Source organism: Equus caballus, chromosome 2, assembly GCF_041296265.1.
Source record: "Equus caballus isolate H_3958 breed thoroughbred chromosome 2, TB-T2T, whole genome shotgun sequence".
Classification (NCBI taxonomy): domain Eukaryota; kingdom Metazoa; phylum Chordata; class Mammalia; order Perissodactyla; family Equidae; genus Equus; species Equus caballus.
Window position 1 is genome coordinate 122,590,205 of NC_091685.1, and position 23,068 is coordinate 122,613,272.

The following is a 23,068-nucleotide window of genomic DNA, read 5'->3' on the forward strand; positions in this document are numbered from 1 at the left end:
TTGCCATTGCTATCTGGACGATGTATTCTGCTATTTGGGCACCTACTATGCCCCTGAAATGAATGTAAAAGCCACGTCGTTTGAAGTCACAAGAATTCTTTAAAGTCTAGAAAGTCTACTTTCACATTTAAATTTTATACTTAAGATCCTATTAGATTCTGACCAGAAATTAAAGTCTCAGTGTCCCCATGAATCCAACATTTAGGCAGCTGTTTCATGATTCACCCATTATGATAATCCCGCTACAGTGTTTTGTGCTTCCACTTCCTGTCGGTAATTCTCACTGCAGCGTATACATCGTATTGCTAAACCGTTTTGAGCCACATACTATTCCTGTCAACTTTTTATGTGTCTTTTGAAGTAACTGCTGAAAGCTTAGTTTGGAAACGTTGTTTCGCATGTTTTTAAACCGTGTAAAAATTTCACATGGCAACTGACGAGGTTTAAAAGTTCGCTTCCTCCACCGTAGTTGCTTCTGTAAAATCAGCATCTTATTTTAAAGTTCTTTTTTAAATTCTAGAACTATTTGATAAGGTAATGTATCAAGTAGATTTTTCCTTACACTGTTCCCATCTTACAGAGTTTTGAATTAATCTCTAGAGTGCATCAGACCTCTCTAAAATTAATATTCCCAGTTTCAGTGTGAGGGTTGTGTATACTGTTTTATGAAGGTTGTGTTTGAGGTGTGTTGCATGAAATCATATAATTTTAGAATAATATGTTAAACTGTTGAGTTCCCAGACATTGTATGGTATCGTATATAATATTTTATGAGAATATTTGGTATAATTAACAGACATGAAAGCTATGTCTTCCAGGTTGACACTCGGAAATTTTCATTCTGCTTTTTGTTTGCTGTTTCCAGATTAGTATCGTAGATGTTCAGATATATCCTTTTAATATATTTTTAGTCTTTGGCATCTTCAATGAAAAAGTGCACTCTATGACAACAGCTTACTCAAGAATCAGTCATTTCCTCATCATTTGAGATTTAGCAAAGTAGCTTAATAAATTAGTATGTGATTTCATGTTGTAGAGTTAATTTATGGTAGTTTCTTAGTAATTCCCACATATTAAAAAAAAGGAGCATTTTACAAATGATTGAAAGATCATAGATTTTAAAACAAATTTAAGAAAATTGTGTTCAGCATTAGTTAAGAAGAGCTTGGTAGCATAAGAAAGGAGGAAGACATTTACAAGGAGGGCCACTCTGGAAGGACTGGGGCCGGCTTTTCTGCAGCACTTGTAGGCAAGCAGAGCTGTGTGGCCAATGCCAGGTCGTGTGACAGGACGCTCAGCACTGCGTTGAAGTCCAGTTGTCCCTTCTCCTGTGAGGAAGGCACTTGCTTGGTGAGAGAGAGTACACTAGGGTGAAGGTATTGGGTTTATTTCCCTCCAAAACAAAAAACAATGTCAGTTATGACCATTTATTATCGTTATCTTTTATTTATTTCACGTCCTCCACCAAGAAAAGTCCTCCAGGGCGCTTCTAATCCTCTGTGGGGCCGTCTGAAGGTTTTGAACTTTTTTAAGTAGAGAAGGATGTTGGTAATTTGCCATCTCAAGTAAATGCTTTGATTCCTAGGATCATAGAAAATTGCCAAGTTTTGTCAAGATCATATAGAAAAACAAGGTTTGCTTTTCTAACCTTGCAAAGTGACTAGTGACAAGAAGCTATCAGTTGAACATTTTTTCGTCATTCACTGGAGATGCTTTTCTACTGTTGGGTAACTATCCAGTATTGGATTTAAATCACAGATACTGTTTTTAGATTAACAAGCTTTGTCTTCTCGCTCCAGCTCAGGAAGTGAGCCATATATTTTCCTTATAGTGTCATAGGTGCTCAGTATAAATAATTTTGTAAAGGAGACATTTAAGAACACGTAACAGTCATGAGTGGTCAGTGGATGTTTATACATGAGTTGAAAGTTTATAGTTTTATGCTATAGCTTCATTAACTTGGTATGTTCTTCATTCCTTTTATATGCCTTCCCTCTGTTAGGTAGCCAACCCCAGGACAGTTAGCCACAATTTCATAGTTTGAATGAGTACCAATATTCAAAAGAGGAAACCACCATGTATGGATTTAGAATGTGTGGTAGCAGAACGTCAGTCATAACCTTCCTAGACTGGTATGTTTGTTTATGCTTTGGAAATACTTCCTGTTGCTGTTCGTCTCCTTCTTGTCTGCTGGTACTGCAGAGAGCATGCAAGAGCCATCGGGTATTTCCAAGACCTTGAGGAAACCAGCCATGACATACCAGGGAAGCTTTGATTTGCCACCTGTTGCTCTCGGGGAATGGTTGGAAACTTAATGAGAATCCAAATGCCTTCCACACAGCTCTCAGGAAATGAGCAAAGGGCCTAAATACAGACAGCAGTCTCATCTGTCTATCACCTCAGGGTCCCACTCAGAGAAAAGTGCTAACGCCTTAGGCATACATAATAAAAGTCACTAAGAACTGGCATAACTTAATTTCAAACCACTCTTAAGCTTCCTGCACAAGTATTGTGAAGTCCTCTGACCATGTGGAAGACATGTGGGATTTCTATTTCACGTGTTCATGGTTCATATAGTGTCAGGATGTTCAACTGGGAAAATTAAATTACTTCATGCACAATGTACCATGCAGACATTGATCTTCTGGAATAAGATTTGAGCTCAGAAAATTATTTTTATAAATAAGTCTTCAAATATGTTTTTCATGGGTAAAACTTACTGTAACTAGCTTTTCTGAAACCACATAAAAGAGTAAGATTCAAAGTTCTTACTTTTTAAAAATTTTTCTCTCCTCACTTATTTTGAAAAGTGTAACTGCATTACTTCCCCCTTTGACGATGACACTGCCCTAATAATGGGGCAGTGATCGAGAGCCCTGACTTTAGACCCAGATTGCCGCTGTGCAGATCCTGGTCCTGCCCTCACCAGTTCGTGAGGCTGTAGCACGGTGTTGGGCAAGATACGTAATCTCTCTGTGCTCTGGTTTCCTTACAATCAGGAGTCACCATTCCATATAACTCAGAGGACTGTTGTGAGGATTAAATGAATTATTATATGTGAAGCTCCTAAAATATTGCCAAGCTTCTAGTAAATACTATATAAATGTAGGTATTGTCATTTCTTTCTCTTGGAGCAGCTCAGAATATTGGAAACATTGGTTATGCACCTGTTCTATGTAGTCTTTCGTCATGTGAGTAATTTTAACCCAGAGAACGTGAAGCCATTTATCCCCTACAGGTTAATACATAGAGCGTAAGCTCTGAAAACTCCTTTGCAGTGATGGGTGAATGTTACCTTAAGAGCAGTAAGATCATCTGCTTTCTCTTGAAACATGACATCACACTATGCCCCTTTTCCTATAACCCAAACATATTCCAGTAACAAAGGATGAGGAAATACAACATTCAGCATAGACCATGAGTTTATCTCATCATATCTAGAAGATAAATTGGAAAAAATTTACATAATACAGTAAAATTAATATAGTAGGGAGACATAATGTGGTAAAAATTATACCAAATCAGAAAAAAAACAAGTCATTTAGGTGGCAAAGACATTTTTACAGTATTTTCCCTGAAAGCTTGATATTTTTTCTCTGGCCTCCACATTAGTGAAAATTTGACATTCTGATCAAGAACTTGAGGATTGGGAGGGTACAAGACAGTAAGTGACTCCTTATACCCCATTGTATGAAGTCCTCCTTGACACTCGCTCACAGGAGGACTGACTTTTACAGGTGGCGGAAACGTGTACTTGGCATTCTTAGGATTTGGTGTAGTGTTCGGTAATCTAATGGAAACTTATCTTCAAAATCCACTGGAGATGAGGTTCTTTCCTTAGAAACATCAAATCACATTTTAGAAATAGCAGAGGAAAGTTACTTTTTTGGAAATAACATAGGATGTGGAATGAATTCCTAAAAGAAAAAAGAAAGAAAGAAATACTGGTTAAAAGGATAACATTGTGTTATTTTACATATAATTATTTCCTGCTTGTATGAAGTGTGTCTGAGCAGTTGAGTAATTTAAGAGTCCAATTAGGACACTCATACAACTAGAAATCAGAGATTTTTAGCAGCCACAATGAAACCTCCAATAAATAGACTGAATGTGCTTTCATGATGTAATCCTGCTACAGAAAGAAAAAAAATCAGATCTATTTTCTGGATTTTAAATAAACCTGCTATTGTAGTTCATTTTCATCACAGCCACCAAGATGTTTTAATTTATACAAATTTGATCCTTAAGGGAAATAAGTATTTTGGAGACAGACTCTACTTTCTCATTCTTTTTTTTCCCCGTCAATAATTTTACAAATCAATCATTACCAAAACTGGCTGCCTGGAGGTTCTTATTACAACAAATGTTCCTGCTATAATCCTCAAAAGCAGGTATCACACTGACTTGAATTCTAATTAGCCTTTAAGCAAGAAGAATATTGTAAGGCTAATGCATTCAGTGTCAAGACACATTAATCAAAATTATTTGTGATGCTTTTAGCACCCAGGCAAATCAGCACATATTTTTCAATCCCTGTTGTACTATTTTTTGGGCAATGAAAATTGGATCTGCTTGGGGGTAATAAATATCATGGAAAACATGACTTAGTTTTAGCTGCTATATTAGAGGTTTTTTAGACAGGTTAAAAAAATAATTTATTTTACTCCTTTAATTGATAATGACTTATAAAAATAAAACAAATGGTAATAAATGAAAAACCAGAGATTTTTCTGTGGACAAGAGCTAATCAGTTAGGACTTTCTGGCCACCATTCCCTTTAACAGATGGTAAGTTCTGGAAGTTTATAGGGAAATACCTGGTGACCATTTCTGTATGAATGCAGCTTTCTCTTCCTTTCTCACCCTGACTGATAACCCCATCTATGTATTTGTTGACTCTTCTTGCCTACCTCAAAGACATCTTTTATGTAAACTTGACAAGAGTGTTAAGTGAACTGTCCCAATAGCCATTTAAAAGACAGAATAAGGTCATCTAAACTACTACTATGTATTCAATGTGGGTTTGAAGAAAAATCAGTCCAGATTTTATGATGGAATTCTAAGACTTAGTGGGAGCTTTGATGGTCATTGTTAGACTTCAGAGGGCCCTGTTCTTACGGAATTTCCTAGCTTTCCTTTGCCTTTTTGGGGTAAAGAAGGCCAGTTTTTGTTGCCATCTTGGTTGGCAAAGATGGTCATTGTTTGGTTGTTTGGGTTTTTTTGGTTTTGTTTTGAGGGTTTTTGGCCAGAATACACAGAATCTAAGCTATCTCAATAGGTTGTTTAAATTTTTTAAAGGTAATAGCAAACGAGTCGAGCAAAATGGCTTCAGTCAAAAATCGTATCTTTGTAGTGTCTTCCTTTTGTCTTATAGAGTGAATGGACCCCACCTTCCTGTAGCTAAATCTTCTTGCAGTTTACTGCGTGTCTCTGTGCATATGTTGCCAATTTATGAAAGAATGCAGAGAGAGAGAGAACCCTAATACTGACACTCTAATCAACGGGAATTTTTTGTTTGGTGCACAAACAAGACAGTTTTTCAAATATAGTACATATTAGCTACTGTGACTTATTTTCCTTGAGCTTAATACTACAACATCAAAGTTGTGGCTGCCAAATGGTTAGCCGTATTGGAAAGATCACTGTGAGACCGTTAGGCCCTCCAAATTGGCGACATGGAGACACACCTTTGATTCTGGCTACAGCTCTTCTCCGTAGACTTGGGTCTGCATCTTTGTGAGCCCTGGCTGTTCAAAGCTTTCACTCAAATTAGCGAGCTGTTTCAGATTTTCGGATGGGTCTGCTGCTGCTGTTGCTGCTCCCAGCAGTTTGCTGCTAGGCCTATATTGTGCTTTATCCTGAATTAATAGCATTTCTTCTGCCCAACGTGAATCCCACTCTAGTTGCCAAAACCACAGCTACTCTATTATTCATCGTGTCTTCCAGCTCAACACAGGGAAATGCGTTACAGTCTTGGTATTGAGGCCTGGTTTTTGAACTCCTTGGTGGTGGGCTAAATAATTAATGTGGAGAATAAACAAAGGACAGAACTCATGAAACAGCTCAGGAAGAAATCAGATGTGGTATGCAAGACAAGACGAGAAAATTCAACCGAGTTTTTCTTCGCTTTGGCATCTGATGCTGTGTTAGTGCTGTGATGCAACAGCACCAGCCTTCGAGCTGAGAGTTTTGTTTCTCTGACAACCATTGAATCCCTGGTCAGCATGTGGTGTGGGCAGCAGAATATGGTGCCAGCTATTAATTATGTTTTAGTGATTAGAATTTTAGACTGTATTAGGGGTTCTGATAAATAGTGTTGTACGTATTTCATCTCCAGGCTTTGGTTAAATCATAGCTCTGTATTTATTTTAAGAGTCAGATATTGTATATATTTTCTATGTTTGTCCCAAGGGTAGATGTGGTTGGATGTTTCCAGGACCAACGAAAACCACAGGTAAAACCTGGACTTAATGGTGAGGGTCATGGTGGAGGAGCAGAAAACTGTCAGATGCTTGCTCCCCTCCGTTCCTCCTTTCCCCTCCTGTCTTCCTGCATCTTTCTCTCCAGCCCCTTGCCACACTCCTCCACTGTTCCTTCTCCTCTTCCTTCGCTTTAATTTTCAACCCCTGGTATTGAGGCGCTACCTCTGCAAGCAGTGACGTTTTAAGATCTGTCCACTGGTGGCCTTCCCTCTTGATTCCCTTCCCCGCAGGATCCACAGCACCAACATGAATGGAGTCCCAGTTTACTTTGTAATCTTACTCTCAACAATAACAAAAGTAGAAACCCAAAGTGCTGTCTCACTTGAGATGGTGAGTGAATACATAGAGAGACGGAGGAAAACTTAGAATGTATCTATGAAACGAAAGAAAACATGTGTCTCTGACACTTAAGCAGAGTGAAGTGACTCTGAGGTAATTAGTGCTCTTCTTGCCTTACTCTTAGGCTAGCCATCGGTGCCCTGGTGTTCAGGACAAACCAATGTGTAAATCCTCTGCCTTTCCCTCATTTTTCTTTGATGTTTTTTGTTGTCATGTTAAAAAAAAGCACTAATACATCATAAACTGAAAAAATTAATCTTGTTTCAGAAAATGTCATATTTTATTGTTTCACTTCAACAGTAGAGCTATGAACTTGCTGTTTCCCGTGTAGTCCACATTTCCCTGAGGATGATGGCCAGAATCTGCCCTTTTCAAAGGGCCTCTGCTTTATGTTCCCAATTTATCCCTAAAATGGCTCAGTGAAATTATAAATTGGATTTTCTAATTCAGGTAATTGCCTTGTAAAAGAAAAAGAAAAAATAAACTCAAGATTTAATTGTTCCTTTGTTAAAAGTAATGTAAGGGGCTGGCCCAGTGGCGCAGCAGTTAAGTTCACATGTTCTGCTTTAGCGACCTGGGGTTCACTGGTTCAGATCCAGGTGCGGACATGACACCTTGGCAAGCCATGCTGTGGCAGGTGTCCCATATATAAAGTAGAGGAAGATAGGCACGGATGTTAGCTCAGGGCCAGTCTTCCTCAGCAAAAAGAGGAAGATTGGTGGTTGATGTTGGCTCAGCGCTAGTCTTCCTCAAAAAAAAATAATGTAAGAACTTAATTCCATTATAGTTTTAATTTCCTCTATTGCATCTCTCCTCCACATTGTCTGCTCAAATACATGTGAATAATTTCCAATTCAGTAATCTCCTATTTCCCATTGATTAAATGACATTAGATATGTAAAAACAGCTCTGAGAATCATTAGACTAATACAAATCGTTACTTCTGTTTCTTGCCCCCAAAAACTTGTGTAAGCTCATTTTTGTGTAGTCTGATTGACTCCAAAGATGATTTCCCAGAAGTGCTTTGTGTTTGAATCATGTTGCAGCTGCTCCCCCACCTTCCCTGACTCCCGGTCTCCTTCCTCTACCCTGGTCAGCTAGAACTGTGACTACGGGAGAAGAAACAGTTCCCTATTTTTTTTTAATCACATAAAAGTGTTTCAATACTTTACGTTGTCATAGCTTTCTCCTAGACATTTTAGGAGATTCTAGAACCATTAAACTCTACCTCAGTCTTTGTCAAAGAGGTGAGGTTTTTTTTTTAAAGGATTACACTTATTTAGGGATTTTTCAATGGGTACAACCATTTTCTCCTTTCCCTTCCTTACAGGAAGAAAAGTCATTCTTAGGAAATCTGTCACTTCTCTACCTTACACACTTTTGGTTTTGCAATCCTAAATGCTCTGCAGATGGATATTGTCTCATAAAATGATGACGTATTCACATGAGAAAATTTAGGGTTACTTCTTGAAAGAAGCTGAAGAGCTATTGAGTATAGCCCCACACAGGTTGTAAAGGAACAAGAAGTTACCTTGTATGTCACCAATGAGCTGCAGAGATGTTGTAATACACTACTACTACTGATGATGATGATGATGATAATACCTAACATTTGTGAGCCTATACGATCGGGGCAACAATATTAACAGACATTATTGTTCGGTTCCTTTATTCCAGAGACAGTGCTCGCATTATCTTATAATGAATCTTGACTAAGTCGCCCCTTAATGACACCAAAATCTTCCATTATTGGGATCCTCAGGATTCCAGCTTGCAAAGCCAAGTTTTAACTCAGTTCTGTACCTTTATACCAACAGTTCTCAAACATTTTAGTCTCAAAACCTCTTTATAAGCTTAAAAATTAGGGTTGAAAGAGGTTTCATTTATGTACATTATATCTATTGACATTTCTGTATTAGAAGTTAAAACTGAGAAATTTTAAAAACTCATTGTGTGTTAAATAACATTTTATGAAATAGAATTTTCCAAAAAGAAAAAGTTAGCAAGAAGAGTGACACTGTTATACTTATTTTTTTTTTGCAAATCTCTTTGATGTCTGGCTTAATAGAGGCAGCTGGATTCCTATATCCGCTTCTGCATTCAATCTGTTGCGGTTTGTGTTTTGAGTGAAGTATATGAAGAAAAACCAGCCTCATACAGATATGTCATTGGACAAAGGAAGATTATTCTAGTAGCCTTTCCATAAAATGGTGGATATTCTGCTTTGATACCACCCCAAACTCTACAGGTGGGGGCTTCTCAGAGGTTAGGTGCAATGTGGAATCTGAAACCACATCAATGAATGTCTCTTGCTCTGTAACTAATGAGGGTACACAACAAGGCACTTTGAGCACCCTTGGTATAAGCTTAGGAAGGTAAGAAACAGCCCGCCCAGCTCAAGACCATGAGTACACATATTTATGCCTTATTTACTTCAACAATTGTCTTCCAAGCCTGAGACAGGAAAAAGCCCGATGATTATTTCCTCCCCCTCCTGCCAAGATATAGAGAGGATGGAGATAATGTCTCTGAAGTGATTGAGAGCACTGGAATTAAATGAACATAAAAATTTGATCCTAAAGTTAAGTATGCTATTTTTCCCCCTGAATAAATTGAAACAAGAAATGATTGTATTGATGTGGTAGCTGCTTTCTTAGAGTAGCACGGTGAGGTTTAATCATACTCAAAGCTTTAGAATCAGCCAATATTAATAGAGTTAAAGTTTTGTGACTGTCACCTACCTTGCTAATTTTATATCTTGAAATAAAAAAATTTCCTCCCAAACATTTCTGTTTAAGGGAACTTTCTTTACATTTACTCAGGAGAATTTAATGTACGTTCCATTTTTTTAAAAGGTAGAAAAAACACTTTTGTCTGGCCACTGAGATCACAAAGGCTTATTTATTTATTTGTGAATTATGACACTGTGTGTTTCATCTTCTTATAAACTAAACACTAACCTGAATAAGAAATACATTTTTGCAACACTTCCTCTTTTTTCTTCTCTTTTATTAGTATGCTTTAATGGTGCTTCTATTTGCTTTACTAAACAGTGAGATAATTTCATTTCTACTTGAACATATATGAGAGTCTTGTCTGCCTGTAAACTTTCAACCTACTAACTTGCCTTGTATTTTCAAGACAGTAAGTCATTACTGATGATACACACTGACTTTAATACAGCTTTTTTCTTGAGGGCGGAGAGGGAATATTTATGTCTTTGTATATATCATTTTATTGGGAGAAATACCTTACTTGTAAATAAATGTATTATGTGTGATTTTTTTTGTTGTTTAAAATAACAAGTTAAACTCTTTCACAAAAAGTAGAATGGTCATCATTGGTTGCTCTAAATATAGTTGATGTTCTTTAGACCATTAAGAGATCCATACAAAATTATTTGTCCAGTTTCTCCTTTCCGTGATGTGGAAGGGTGTGGGGCATGTAGAATAGAGTTATAGAAATTTCACAAACAATAAACCTATAGCAGTATTTCCCCTCCACCGTTTTTTTCTTAAACCAGCACCATAAGCATCAGAGCTAGAGATAATTTTTTTTGAGTTGTGTATCAATAGGATACATTTTGTGGTGGTTCCCCATCCAATACCCAAGGCTTTATACAGCGTATTTTTATTTTTTTTTTTATTTTTTATTTTTTTTTTTTTAAGATTTTATTTTTTCTTTTTTCTCCCCAAAGCCCCCCAGTACATAGTTGTATATTCTTCGTTGTGGGTCCTAGTTGTGGCATGTGGGACGCTGCCTCAGCGTGGTTTGATGAGCAGTGCCATGTCCGCGCCCAGGATTCGAACCAACGAAACACTGGGCCGCCTGCAGCGGAGCGCGCGAACTTAACCACTCGGCCACGGGGCCAGCCCCTATACAGCGTATTTTTAAAACTCACTTATTTCAAAAATGTTTGATGACATTTTAACACTTCTTATAAAATATTTTCTCTCTATTGGCCTGCTCAACTCCAAGTATCAAAAAACAAGTTGAAATGTTGCAATCTTAGAGAAAAATCAAATGTTATCAAACAACATTAGAAACTTCTCCAGAAATAATCCACCTTGGGTAAAAAACAAAAACAGAAAACAGGAACTATGGGAACAGAGCCATTATGCTTTTTGCTTTAAAACTATGTTATCGATTTAAGGAATTTAGACTCTTATATCTGAGCTCACATTGTTAAGAAGAAAAGAAAACTTTCTGGATGTTCAAGAAAATATGAACACTGGTCTCAGGTATTTTCTGACGCCAAATACGTGGTGTCTTCCAACACCGCTTCTCCAGCTCTCTGATTCTCTGACACCAACTGCATGTCCTACAATTCAATCCTATTGTGACATTAACTGCTCAGGGTTAGCATCAGACTTCACAGGTTTAGGGGTTCAGCCCCCAAGACGGCCCTCACTTCAGACCCCAATCTCAAGTACTGGGTCCCCCGGTTACCTGCACTTGTCTCTTACTTGGCTACAAATTTGAGGATGCTCACAACTACACACTCTCACCTCCACTCAAGTTTGAAAATTTGCTACAATGACTCACAGAACTCAAGAACATGTCATACTTACTATTACAGTTAATTATAAAAGATAAAATGAACAGCCAAATGAAGAGATATATAGGGTTAGGTCAAAGGGTCTTGAGCACAGGAGCCTCTGTTCCCGGGAGTTGAGGTGCACCATCCTGCCGGCGTGTAGATGTGTTCACCGGCTCAGAAGCTCTCTAATACCCATTGTTTAGGGGTTTTATGGAGGTGCCATTATGTAGGCACAATTGATTGAATCATTGGCCGTTGGTGACTGAACTCACTCTCCAGTCCCGCTCCTCCCTGGAGATGGTGAGAGGAGGGGACGGGCTGAATGTTCCACCCTTCTCATCATAGCCCCCACCCTGGGGCTCTCTAGGGGCCGCCAAGAGTCAAGTCACTTCATCAGCATAAACTCAGGTACCTTGAAAGACTCTTGTTATGAATAACAAAAGATGCTCCTGTTACTCCTATCACTTAGACAATTCCAAGGTTTTAGAAGCTCTGTGCCAGGAACCAGAAAAAAAGACCAAATACATTTTTTATTATACCACAACCAATTTCCTCCAGGTAGTGGAGAAGAGGTTATGGAGTTGTGGCAAGAAGAGATGCCTTTTTCTGTCATGCTGAACATTCCTGAATCTCTTCCCTAGCCACATCCACTGTATCAGTTATCCCTTGCTGCCTATCATATTACCCCTATAACTGGAGTGGCTTAAAACAACAAACAATTATTTCACAGTTTTAGAGGAACAGGAATTTGAGCACTGGGTGCCTCTGGCTCAGTGTCTCTCATGATGATGAAGTCAAGCTGTTATCCAGGGCTGTGGTCTCATCTGAAGACCCTACTGGGGTGGAGCATCCACTCCCAAGCTTACACATGTGGTTGTTGGCAGACCTTGTTCCTCACCAGGTGGACATCTCCATAGTGTAGCTCACAGCAGGGCAGCTTGCTTTCCCCAAGCAAGTGATCCAAGTGAGAGACAACAAGAAAGGGCCCCAGAGGTGGAAGCCATGGTCTTTTTCTAACTCATTCTCAGAAGTGATATCCCATTACTTCTGCCATATTCTGTTCATTAGATATGAGACAGTCAACCCAGTCCACATGCAAGCAGAGGGGATGACACAAGGGCATGGATACCAGGAGGTGGCATCATGGAGGCGTGTCTCAGAGGATACCTACCACATCCACCCAAACATAATGGCTCTCAATTTGGTAAATGATAAGAAGCACTAGGCAACAGATGAGAAAGGAAGTGGTAAAGACATTTATCTGTTTTCTTTGTCACTCTCCCTTTCTAGGTTTTCTCCAAAGCTTTGCTTAAAGTATTTTCACTGAGCAAAACCAATTCTGATTAATTTTATAGTCAGTAGCTGGATCTCAGCAAGAAAGCTGTATAAAATCAAAGGAGTGTAATCCCAGTAGAAGGAAATCAGTTTAACTTTACTGTCACGTGAATAATGATCTCATATGCCACCTTTTTACAGGGAGAACCAGGTTTCATTGGTCCTCAAGGGGAACCAGGCTTACCAGGGTTACCAGGAACAAAGGTAAGTGGAGTCTTTTTCCTTTCCTTTCTTTCTGATTTTTTTTGCCATGTATTTTTAGTTCATTATGTGGAAAGGACTTTATTATTTAAGTGACCAGATATTTTCGCCTAGTAGAGAGTTAAAGCAGCCTATCACCCATTAATAACACTTTTAATGGGAATACTATATTAAATAGAGTAATAGGAAGTTAATTCCAGAAAGCCTCAGGCAAGACAACAGGATGGTGGAATATATTAGTTGTTCCAGTTGCCCCCAAATTGCTCCTAAATTGATGTGATGCTGTCAGCCTCCTGGCCAGATGGAAAAATGGGGAGATTCTGAGGAGGAGAGAGAGAACTCGTTACCTCCCGCTCCTCATCACCGATTTTAGGACATACTTTTAAATCAAACATTATTACTATTCCCCCATCACTCCCTAGATTTCAAAGGCAAGTCCTGATGTCATGTAGGTTCCTAAGTGTCTCATCCCAAAAGGATCCATCCTGAATAATGTCTGCAGAAAGACTCTGTAATGAAAACCATCTCATGATATTCCACTTGGCAACCCTAGAGAGGGCCCTAAAAACAAATTGAGCTGCCGCCATATAAAAAATGATGTTGCTGTGGATACAGTGGGCCTGTCGTTCTCTTTTTATCTACCCAGTAAGACATAAAAAGGCACAGCTCTGAGGATGGAACCTTACTCATGACAGACTCATGAATCAAAGAAGGGGCAAAATTAGATCAAACTACGTTCTTTTATTTTTATACCGTAGCAGTCTTTGCCTCACTGTGTATTGCATTCACAGAAATAAGCCAGGATGATTTCCAAGAGCTGGAGAAACATGTTCATGGTCTGTTCTGACAGAAGGGTCCTCATTTCCGCTGGTCGAGAGAAAATAACTCTAATCCCAGTAAATGGAAACTATGTGTGGCCTAAGAGGGGCTGAAACTCGGTCGAATTTATGCAAAATTGCTGTTTTCTTAAGCAATTTCATTTTCACATAATGAGTTGTCAGGCTTATTAACAAAATATGAGGAATGCCTGTTTTAGCCTGAACAGATTCACACAAGAAATGCACTCTCTGGAATAAAAGGAGAGAGAGCAAGAGAATAAGGAGCATTCTGTGTTCCTGTAAGAACTGTTGGTGTACTCGGGCGTGCAGCCTGAGGGCCAGGTGAGAAAGGAGACAGCCTGTGGACAAGCACAAAGAAACCCGAAACCCAGTCAGTGCCCCAGAGAAGCCGGCAGGAGCCAGATCCTAAAATGTTTGCAGGCTTCTGTTCGCTAAACGAGGGAAAATAGAAGAAACACGGGCAGGAGAGAGTGGAGTTCATCCCTAAATTTCTTTTCTATAGTCCACTGATTTTAAACTACTCTGCAGTTTCAAAACAATCCAGATATGGAGCCATAAAATCAACATTAATTACTGTTTGTGAAGAACGCAGCCTGATGTTACAGACCAGATACTTTTCTAATAGATGCTACTCTGAATTCTCAATAAAAGTAAAGAATGTACTGTACCTGTTTTCCATTCCCCAAGTAGGGATGTGGACAGGAACTTCATTTTATTAACAGTATTTTGAAGTTAATTTTCAGCTGAACTGCCTATCTGACATGCATTTGGTGTCATAATGGAAAAATCATCATTATTTGAAAATCTCTTTCAGCCTGAAAACATGAGTCTTTTTCCAGTTGCGTAGGGAGCCTGGATTTGGGCCACTAAATTCAGATTTAAAAAATAAACTAACCCTGCATATTTTACCCCCAACACAGTGAAGAGAGATCATAATGAAGGAAGACGTGTGACGGCATCTAAAAATCTGTTTTAGGTTCCGCCATCTCCTCAGCATCAACATCAATGCCTGGGAGAGACCTAAAGAATTGGGTCTAAAGAATTGGGGTTTTACTATGAATAATTTAGAATACTTTGAATAATACTGTTTATTCATTAATTCAACACATTTTTTTGCCAGACATTTTTCTAATATTTGAGATTTGAGATCAAATGCAACACAAACAGTCTGTCCTTTCCCAGGGTGTGCGAGAGAGGCGTGGAAGGAGAGGAAGAAGTCAGCAAGTAAATAATGTAATTCTAAAGAGCGAGAATCAAAATTAGGGGCATTGTGATAAAAAGTGATTCTGGGTAAAGATATACAGACTCCTGCGGTCCAGGACAGATCAATGATTTTCTAAGGTTTTTGTTGTTCTCTACAATAATCTTATAGTTCCTATTTTAGAAGTCTTCTGTAAACTATTAAAAGAATCACCAAATATGGTACTTTTTTAAAAATAAAAATTCCATATAGCAACAGAAGCCCTTCAGCCTCCAATCCCTGGGAGGTGCCGTCTGGAACATCTTTTCCATCTCTTCCGTCACTCCAGTCTCTTGCCTTTCTCCCAGTCTCTCTGTTTTCACACCTCTCTTTGGTTCATGCTGAGAAACCTACCAAGCGTTCTTTAATCCTTCCCGTAATCTAGCCCATCTCCCCTGCCATCCACAAAGGCTTCCCAGACGGGCATGGTACAGACAAGGACCCTGGAATTTAGAGCCCAACGTCACCCATCGTGGATCCAATCGTGTTTTCTTCTTCTTTGCAAGATGAGTGAGCTCCTACAGTGAGGGCAGCACATCTCTCATCCATAAAGATGCCATCACCAGTCTGAATGCCAACCCTGTTTGATTATTGACATTCTACCCACTATGCAGGAAGCCGGACACTCTCCCTATGGTCAGGGAGTGTAAGATGGCACTGTCTTCCTGGAGGGTGGCTTGGCAAGCTTTTAAAGTATTTGTACTTTTTGACCCAGCAATTCCCCAGCTAGGAATTTATCCTGAGAAAATGACCAGAGAAATGCAAAAGATTTGCATACAAAAACATTTATGCAAATACTGAAGATTGAGCACAATCATTTCTAAATTGCAGCTCTCTCATTTTAAAAGCTTTGTGACTTTGGGCAAGTTACTTAACCTCTCTGAGTTTCAGCTTCCTCATCTGTAGACTATGGAGGCTAACACCTTTCTCATTTGTCCTGAGGATTACAGAAGATAATGCATGTAAGCTGTTTTGTGCAGTTCCTGCAGTCATAGCAGCAGAATCATAAACAGCAGTAACTATAAAATACACCTACCCGTCTTCAGAACATGACTCAGGTCTCACGTCAGGAGCCAATCTGGAGCCCTCAGAACTCTATGGGGTTTCCTCTTCTCTCGCACACAGCCCTGCATTACTCCTTAATTCTTAACTGTTTTGTTCATGTGGATCTTGTCTGTCTAACTAGGTCACCAGCTCCCTGAGGGCAGTGGCCATGTGCAAACTTCACAGAGCCATGAATCTGGTAGCCAGCTGTAACCCCTGTGTGTATTACACCCTTGCGACACTTTACATTGATAAGTTATAAAGCCAGTACTGTAATGTTCTCCATTTTACAGAGGAAACTGAGGCTTCCAGAACTTAAGTAACTTACCCCAAAATACAGAGCTGGCAAATAACAGAGTCAGGATTAAAACCTAGGATGTCGGATCACAAAGCTGGTGTATAACCATGTCACCACGCTTCTTCCTGTAGATCTTAAAAAGTGACTGAGAATGAAAACTGTGGCCACGCTTGTCTCGAGGCGTAATGATGGCCCTTATCAATTCCCTTCAAAGGCCCTTCTGTGTACCAACATAGGCACCTGACAAGCATTTGCCAAACCACTTCCTTGTCCATAAAATGAGAATGGTAATACAAACATTCAGTCATTGTTTTGATTATTAAATGGGATAACCCATGTTGAGATTAATATAGTGCCATGTACATGGTAAACAAATGGCAACTCTCTGCTTTCTTTGATTTTATTCAACTCACTTATTAATCTACAGCGACCAGCCTGGTGGGGGGAAGCTGCCATTTACCTATTTTGTAATTTGTGACAGGGTGAACGTGGGGAAGCAGGGCCTCCTGGAAGAGGCGAGCGAGGGGAGCCTGGAGCCCCTGGACCAAAGGTCAGTTCTTCTGATGCTGGAAAATAACATCCTCTGGTTTGGAAATTTGTGTCACTTGCTTAGAACATGAGACAAATACAATTCCTCAACAGGAGTTATAACAGGCAAAATCACAAGTAGTGTATTGAAATGTTCACTGATTGGTTCTTTTCAGAAGGGATTTTACAGTTCAACTTTTCCAATTTACTCCATTCTATTTGGTAAACAAATTTAATAACATATCCAAACGTAAAGGGGAAGCACTGTCATATTAACATGTTATCACTCAATGTGTGTTCAAACTTACTTAGAAAAATGTAGGCACGTGCTGTGTTAGTTTCTGTGGTAACTTGATGGTGTGTAACACCTTGGAAATATGAGAGCTAAGGATTTATTTGACTGTTCGATCTTTATTCCTCTAAACTTCCAGCAAACCAATATGGTAACACTTTATTTTAATAACCCACCCTAGAGACACGGGAAGTCATTCACTCTTTGATGAAAAGGAAGTTTATGCAAACACTGTTGAGACTAATGAGAATTATTCTCAGAACTCTTCCCATCCACTGATGGGTGGGAAGTCTTCAGAATTATAATGAAATGAAGGTCGGTGGAGAGACCAGGGAATGAACTAATGACACGGTGACAATACTTATGTTTACTGTTATAAAATCCCACATTATATAGAGCCATATATGGAGGCAGTTAAAATAAAGTGTTTCCATTTTTCTTCATTATTCTGAGTCACTGCTAATTTCTTTTTTCTGTTCTTATCTCCTTTGTCATTTTCTCCTTTTCATCTTCATATTCTCCTGTAATAGGGGAAACAAGGTGAATCGGGAACTAGAGGCCCAAAGGGGTCAAAGGTCAGTAACCGAGTAACCTTGTAATGTACCATGGGACCGTTGAGAGTGGCGCTTCTCGCCTCTTCCGCAAAGAATGATGTTTTAGATTAAATTCTTTCACACACTGGGATTGTAATAATTTCATCCTTATGATGATATCTCAAAACAGTTGGTTTGTTTTATCTTGTTTGTTTTTGTGTGTTCTCCTGCTTCAGACTATTTAAGAGAAGTTGTAGTTCCTGTTTTGTAAAAATAGCTTCTCTGGAAAAAATTAAGTACTTTACTTAAATTAAATTTATGTAAGGTATAATCTTACTTTTTATTTCCCGGCTATCTTTGTGATAAATGCTCAAATTATACTTTGCTTTTAAGTTAGTTGACTTCCTTCATTGCATTAAAGTTTCACCACCAATTGAAATTCTTTATCATGCTTTTTATAGTATCTGTAATAATCTGTATACTGTTAGCAGAATTATGTTATTTAAGATGCCATTAGCTAATAACATGGAAAAATGGGTGCGAAATGAGGAAAACAGAGTGGGAATTATTATTTCTCTATTCGTAGTAAATTTAATTATGATCAATGTTAACAGCATAATGTGGATGGAAAAAAATTACAATCCTTTTTCCTGCCTCTTTTCGTTGGTCCTTACCCAGTTTATAGGAATATGCTTTGAATTCTGCTTAGGGAAAAATGTGTCGAATTCCATTTAGGAAAAGGACTCTATAAGTTTTAGGCTGTTTTAAAGAACATTCAAATCTATCCACGTTCAAATCTATTCTCCAAAGTTTCTGTTTAGACTTCCAAGAATTTTGAGTATTCTCAGAGTGATGCACTTGCAGTTTTTTCCTTAGACTAGCCCTGGTGTCTCTCCAGGCGGAGTATTAACACCGTAAATGGAACTTTAGAGATTTTGCATATTGTGTTGAAAGAAAGAGAGCTGGGTTTGCCCTGCCCTGACCTTCAGCCCTGCCAACCTGTTCCAGCGAGCTGCTGTCCACTTCAGCACCTTCTGAGTCTTAAGAGGCCCATACGTAACTATAGAAAAACTTTTCCTTAGATTCTCATCATCAGAGGGAGACCTACCTGGTGACCTTTCGGTCCTCGGTCTCCCTAGAATGAGCTCTCCTTTCCTTCCCTGCCCCGATTATCTGTACTTTCCTTCTGAGAGAACAGACAACCCCGTTAGATGGCTCTCTTTCCCTTTGCCCCAAATCTTTTCATATAAAGGCAAGAACGTGGCTCAATCTGAGAGGTGAAGGCTTACTTTGAGTGTCCTAGAAACCACTCACTTTGCTTTTGAAGATCCCTAGTGAGAGAGGTAACATATATTATTGTTTCAAGATACTCTGTCATCTGAAAGGGGAATCTTAATTTACTTTAAGGTGCATCTTAAAGAAGCATTTGCCGTGTTGGTGGTTATTATTCTTCTAGTTGTTGTTTTCTATTTCACAAGTTCCTACTGAAGGTGCTGCTGTGTGGTTTTAAAGACATCATTATGTGTGAGATATTTCTAGACTGTGGGCCCCACTACTAATTAGGTTTTCTCTTTTTTCACTGTGGTAAGGGTGATCGTGGAGACAAAGGGGATTCTGGAGACCTGGGACCAAGGGTGAGTGTGTCTCTTGTCTAAGCTTTTGGCCCCCTACAAGCCCAGATTTGACGTATGTGTCCATCTGGGTTTTTCACCCAGACTAATAATATCCAGTGATAGCACTGGAGATAGACTACTGTGATTATCGCTCCTACTCCCTTTCCTCTTATTTTCTATGCTAGTCACCAGGAGCAATGAATGTGTAGACTCTAGCACATAAAGTAAACTCCACGAGAAGAAGTTCTAAAGAATTCTTTCTATCTACTTTCCCTCTGGTAAATGAGCAATAGCAAACCCGTAGCCATCCAGCTAATAGAATTTTCCCTTTCTCAATTAATCCAATTATAAAGAAATCGATAGCCCATATTTTCAGAGCCTTTTTTAAACACAGGCAGAGAATTAGGACATGACTAATGGAAATTCAGTGGCAGACCTAATGAGTAGGATGGACCATAGATGTCTTAAAAATATTTGTTCCCTATTTGGTTTAATTTTAATGGAATTCTATTCCTGTTGGGAAAGCCAACTATTTCCTACAGAACAGTGTTCTATCTTCTTAAAGGATGAGGAAGCAATCTATGAGGTGTACATGAGTGGAAAGAAGTTAGGAGTTGCTTTAATAAACATGGATAAAGCCCACAACATTTTATAAGTCAAATCAGGTGAGCCTACATTTTATAATTTTCAGAAAAAACTTTCAGAGATTGAACCACATCGTTTTTTTCAAAATCAGATTTCGTGTCTTTAACCTTCCACAGACAGGAAGTTGGAAGTGGTTTGCCTCCTTTGAAATAAGGACAAAATTTGAACCTGATTATTCATTCTGAAGAGCAGTTGGGCCTTACTAGGGAATTGTTGCTATTTCTGTTTTTGCCACAGTCCCTTCTACATCCTAGCCTAACTTCCAAGATTTTCCATTGGTTGATTTTTTTCCTAGGGTCCACCTGGTCAAAAGGGAGATCAAGGAGCCACCGAGATCATAGACTACAATGGCAACCTCCACGAAGCCTTGCAGGCAAGTGACCGCACCCTACCCTGACACAGTGACACTGATGAGCGCCCATGTAATGGGTGTAACTACCAGCTTTGGGTCTCAGAGGGCTCCACCGCTCAAAGCCCACCTTCTCCCTGATCTCCCGAACCCATCGCTTCTCCCTGCCTCACTTTATTCTATTTCCTAGCATTTTTTCAATCTTTCCTTTTCTTTCCCTTTTACCTTCAGATATGCTTTAGTCTTATCTGGTTTAAACTTTGTGTTAGTTTTTGCCAATCTTTGTCTCCTTCCTTGCAAAGCGAGCCTAGCAAAGCAATTAAGGGCCCTGTTTCTCTGAAGTTGGAACTGCCTGGGTTCAAGTCTCTTCTTACTAAGTGAAGAACCTAGGGCAAGTTATTTAACTTCTCTGTGCCTCAGTATTCTCATCTGTAAAATGAGGATAGCAATGGTATCTGCCTCCTAGGGTTGTTGTGAGGAATGAATGGCTAAATACGGATTATACACTTAGAACAGTGCCTGGCACAGAATAAGTCCTCCACGGGTATTTCTTATTACTGCTACCAGTCAATTCTTTTTCTCCCATTAAGTAAAAACCCATAGACTACATGGCTGTCTCATTGCCTTTGCTTCCTATTCATCCTTCTCCTGCTGAGACTCCTGCATTCTCGCCTGCATTATCATCCTGTTGAAACCTCTCTTATAAAGGTCAACAATAACCGGTAGGTCAAGCCCACTTGCTCATCAGTGTTGACTTTTCTGTGACATTTATAGTAAACCACCTTCCTTTTGAGACTCTTTCTTTCTGGTTTCTCTGACCCTCTATTCTCCTTTCTTCCAGTTTTCTTCTTTGATGGATCCACCCTATTTTAGTATTTCTGTTTCTCTGTCCATTCCCTAATTTTTGGTATCCTCAAGTCTCTGGTCTTTTCTTGGTACAGTAACTCCTTCCATGTTCTTCCATCTTCTGGCTTCCCAATCTTTCATCTCCAGGTCTGATCTGCATGCACCTCCAGCTGTCTAAGAATATTTCTACTATAGATGCATGACCGCCAAGTCAATTCCCACCAATACACACACTTATACTGGTTACCTTTCCCACCTACCAAATGATTCCCTTTCTTTAAATTGAGATTCATAACAGTTTACATCATTGTGAAATTTCAATCGTACGTTATTTCTTATCTGTCACCACACAGTGGTCCCCCTTACCCCTGTTCCCACCCCCCAACCCCCTTACCCTGGTAACCACTGAACTGTTTTCTTTGTCCATGTGTTTGTTTATATTCTGCATATAAGTGAAACCATGTGGTGTTTGTCTGTCTCAGTCTGGCTTATTTCACTTAGCATAATATTCTCCAGGTCCATCCATGTTATTGCAAATGGGATGATTTTGTCTTTTATATGGCTGAGTAGTATTCCATTGTATATATATATAACATATCTCCTTTATCCAGTCATCAGTCGATGGGCACTTGGATTGTTTCCATGTCTTGGCTATTGTGAATAGTGCTGCAGAGAATGTAGGGGTACATGTGTTACTTTGGGTTGTTGATTTCAGTTTATTTGGGTAGATACCCAGTAGTTGATTCCCTTTTTTAACTAACCAATTTCTGTTAGTCATACCATAAGTCTTTGAATTTCTTGAGATAGAAACTTTAGAGTCATTTCAAAACTATTCTTAGTCCTTCATTCATCATGTCTCACCAGATGCTGCGATTTCTTTTTTCAAAGTGTCTCTATTCTCTCCATTCCCAACTAGATCCACATCCTGTTTATTTCAAGTCTAACGCTGCCGCCAGCCCTTGACCAATTCCTCTGCCCCACGTGCCCCCTTCCCCTTCTAATCCATACTGTAGATCACTTCAATTCAGATAGTAATTCTCCTAAACTATCACTATTTTGGTGGCTGTAATCTGCTCAGAAGCCTAAATGACTCCCTTGCCTACTCTATCAAGCCCGAATTTCTGCATCTGACTTTTAAGGCTGTATAATCTTGCCTTTCCTGTACAGACTTTTCTATTTCTCCACAACACTCTTTTCCACCTAGAGCAGTCATATTTATCATACCCATAAAATTCCCCCTCTTTTTGCCTGGTTCATCCCATTCTTTCTTTCATCCATCTAAATCCCATCCAACAATCCACTGCTGACCCAGATGAATGCCTCCTCTTAATCCCTTTAAATATCAGCAGTCAGGGCCCAGTAGTTTAACATTTAATTGTTCTCAAATTGCATAATTTACTTTAGTCTTGCCTCTTACCAGATTGTAAGTTACTTGCTGACAGGAAACATGTCTTATGCTTATTCTGTATCCCCCAGGGTGCCTGACATAGGTCTGGTCATGTGAATATTAAATAAACTATTCTTGGTTGAATGAGTGAGTATACTTAGCTCATATGGCCAATGTATTTCTTTGCTTGAAAGCCAAATCAGTTGTTTTAAATATTTGCCATTTTGTACTTGTTTGAATTTTGTTTCCATCTTTCTGGTTTCCCTAACAGTATCTAGTTATGGTGGGTCTACATTTCCATGGGTCCTTTGCTACAAGTACCATCTTTAACCAGCAAAGCATTTATTAAATAGTTCTTACAGAACCTTTCTTCAGCTCAGCCAATTTTCCTGTTCTTTTCACTCTGTAAGATGCAAGGAGAAGTATGCTTACTGCTTGGAGAAATGTTGCTTGAGCAGGATGTTCAGTCAACGGCTTGAATTAGTGTTCCTCAGTGCAAGTGGATTAGACACGAGTAGTAGCCTCTGGGCTATTGTAAAGTTCTAAAACCAGTTTTCG

The 23,068-nt window shown here is 39.1% G+C and overlaps 1 protein-coding gene across 1 annotated transcript in view; it reads left to right on the forward strand.

Moving 5' to 3' along the window:
- The window catches only part of COL25A1 (collagen type XXV alpha 1 chain), a 435,527-nt gene that overhangs the window by 374,481 nt on the left and 37,978 nt on the right, over positions 1-23,068 (forward strand). Inside the window, exons 19-22 of the mRNA XM_070261593.1 lie at positions 12,837-12,899; positions 16,799-16,867; positions 19,260-19,304; positions 20,224-20,301. Coding sequence (XP_070117694.1) covers positions 12,837-12,899; positions 16,799-16,867; positions 19,260-19,304; positions 20,224-20,301 — 255 coding nt within the window. The remainder of the gene's footprint in view (positions 1-12,836; positions 12,900-16,798; positions 16,868-19,259; positions 19,305-20,223; positions 20,302-23,068) is intronic.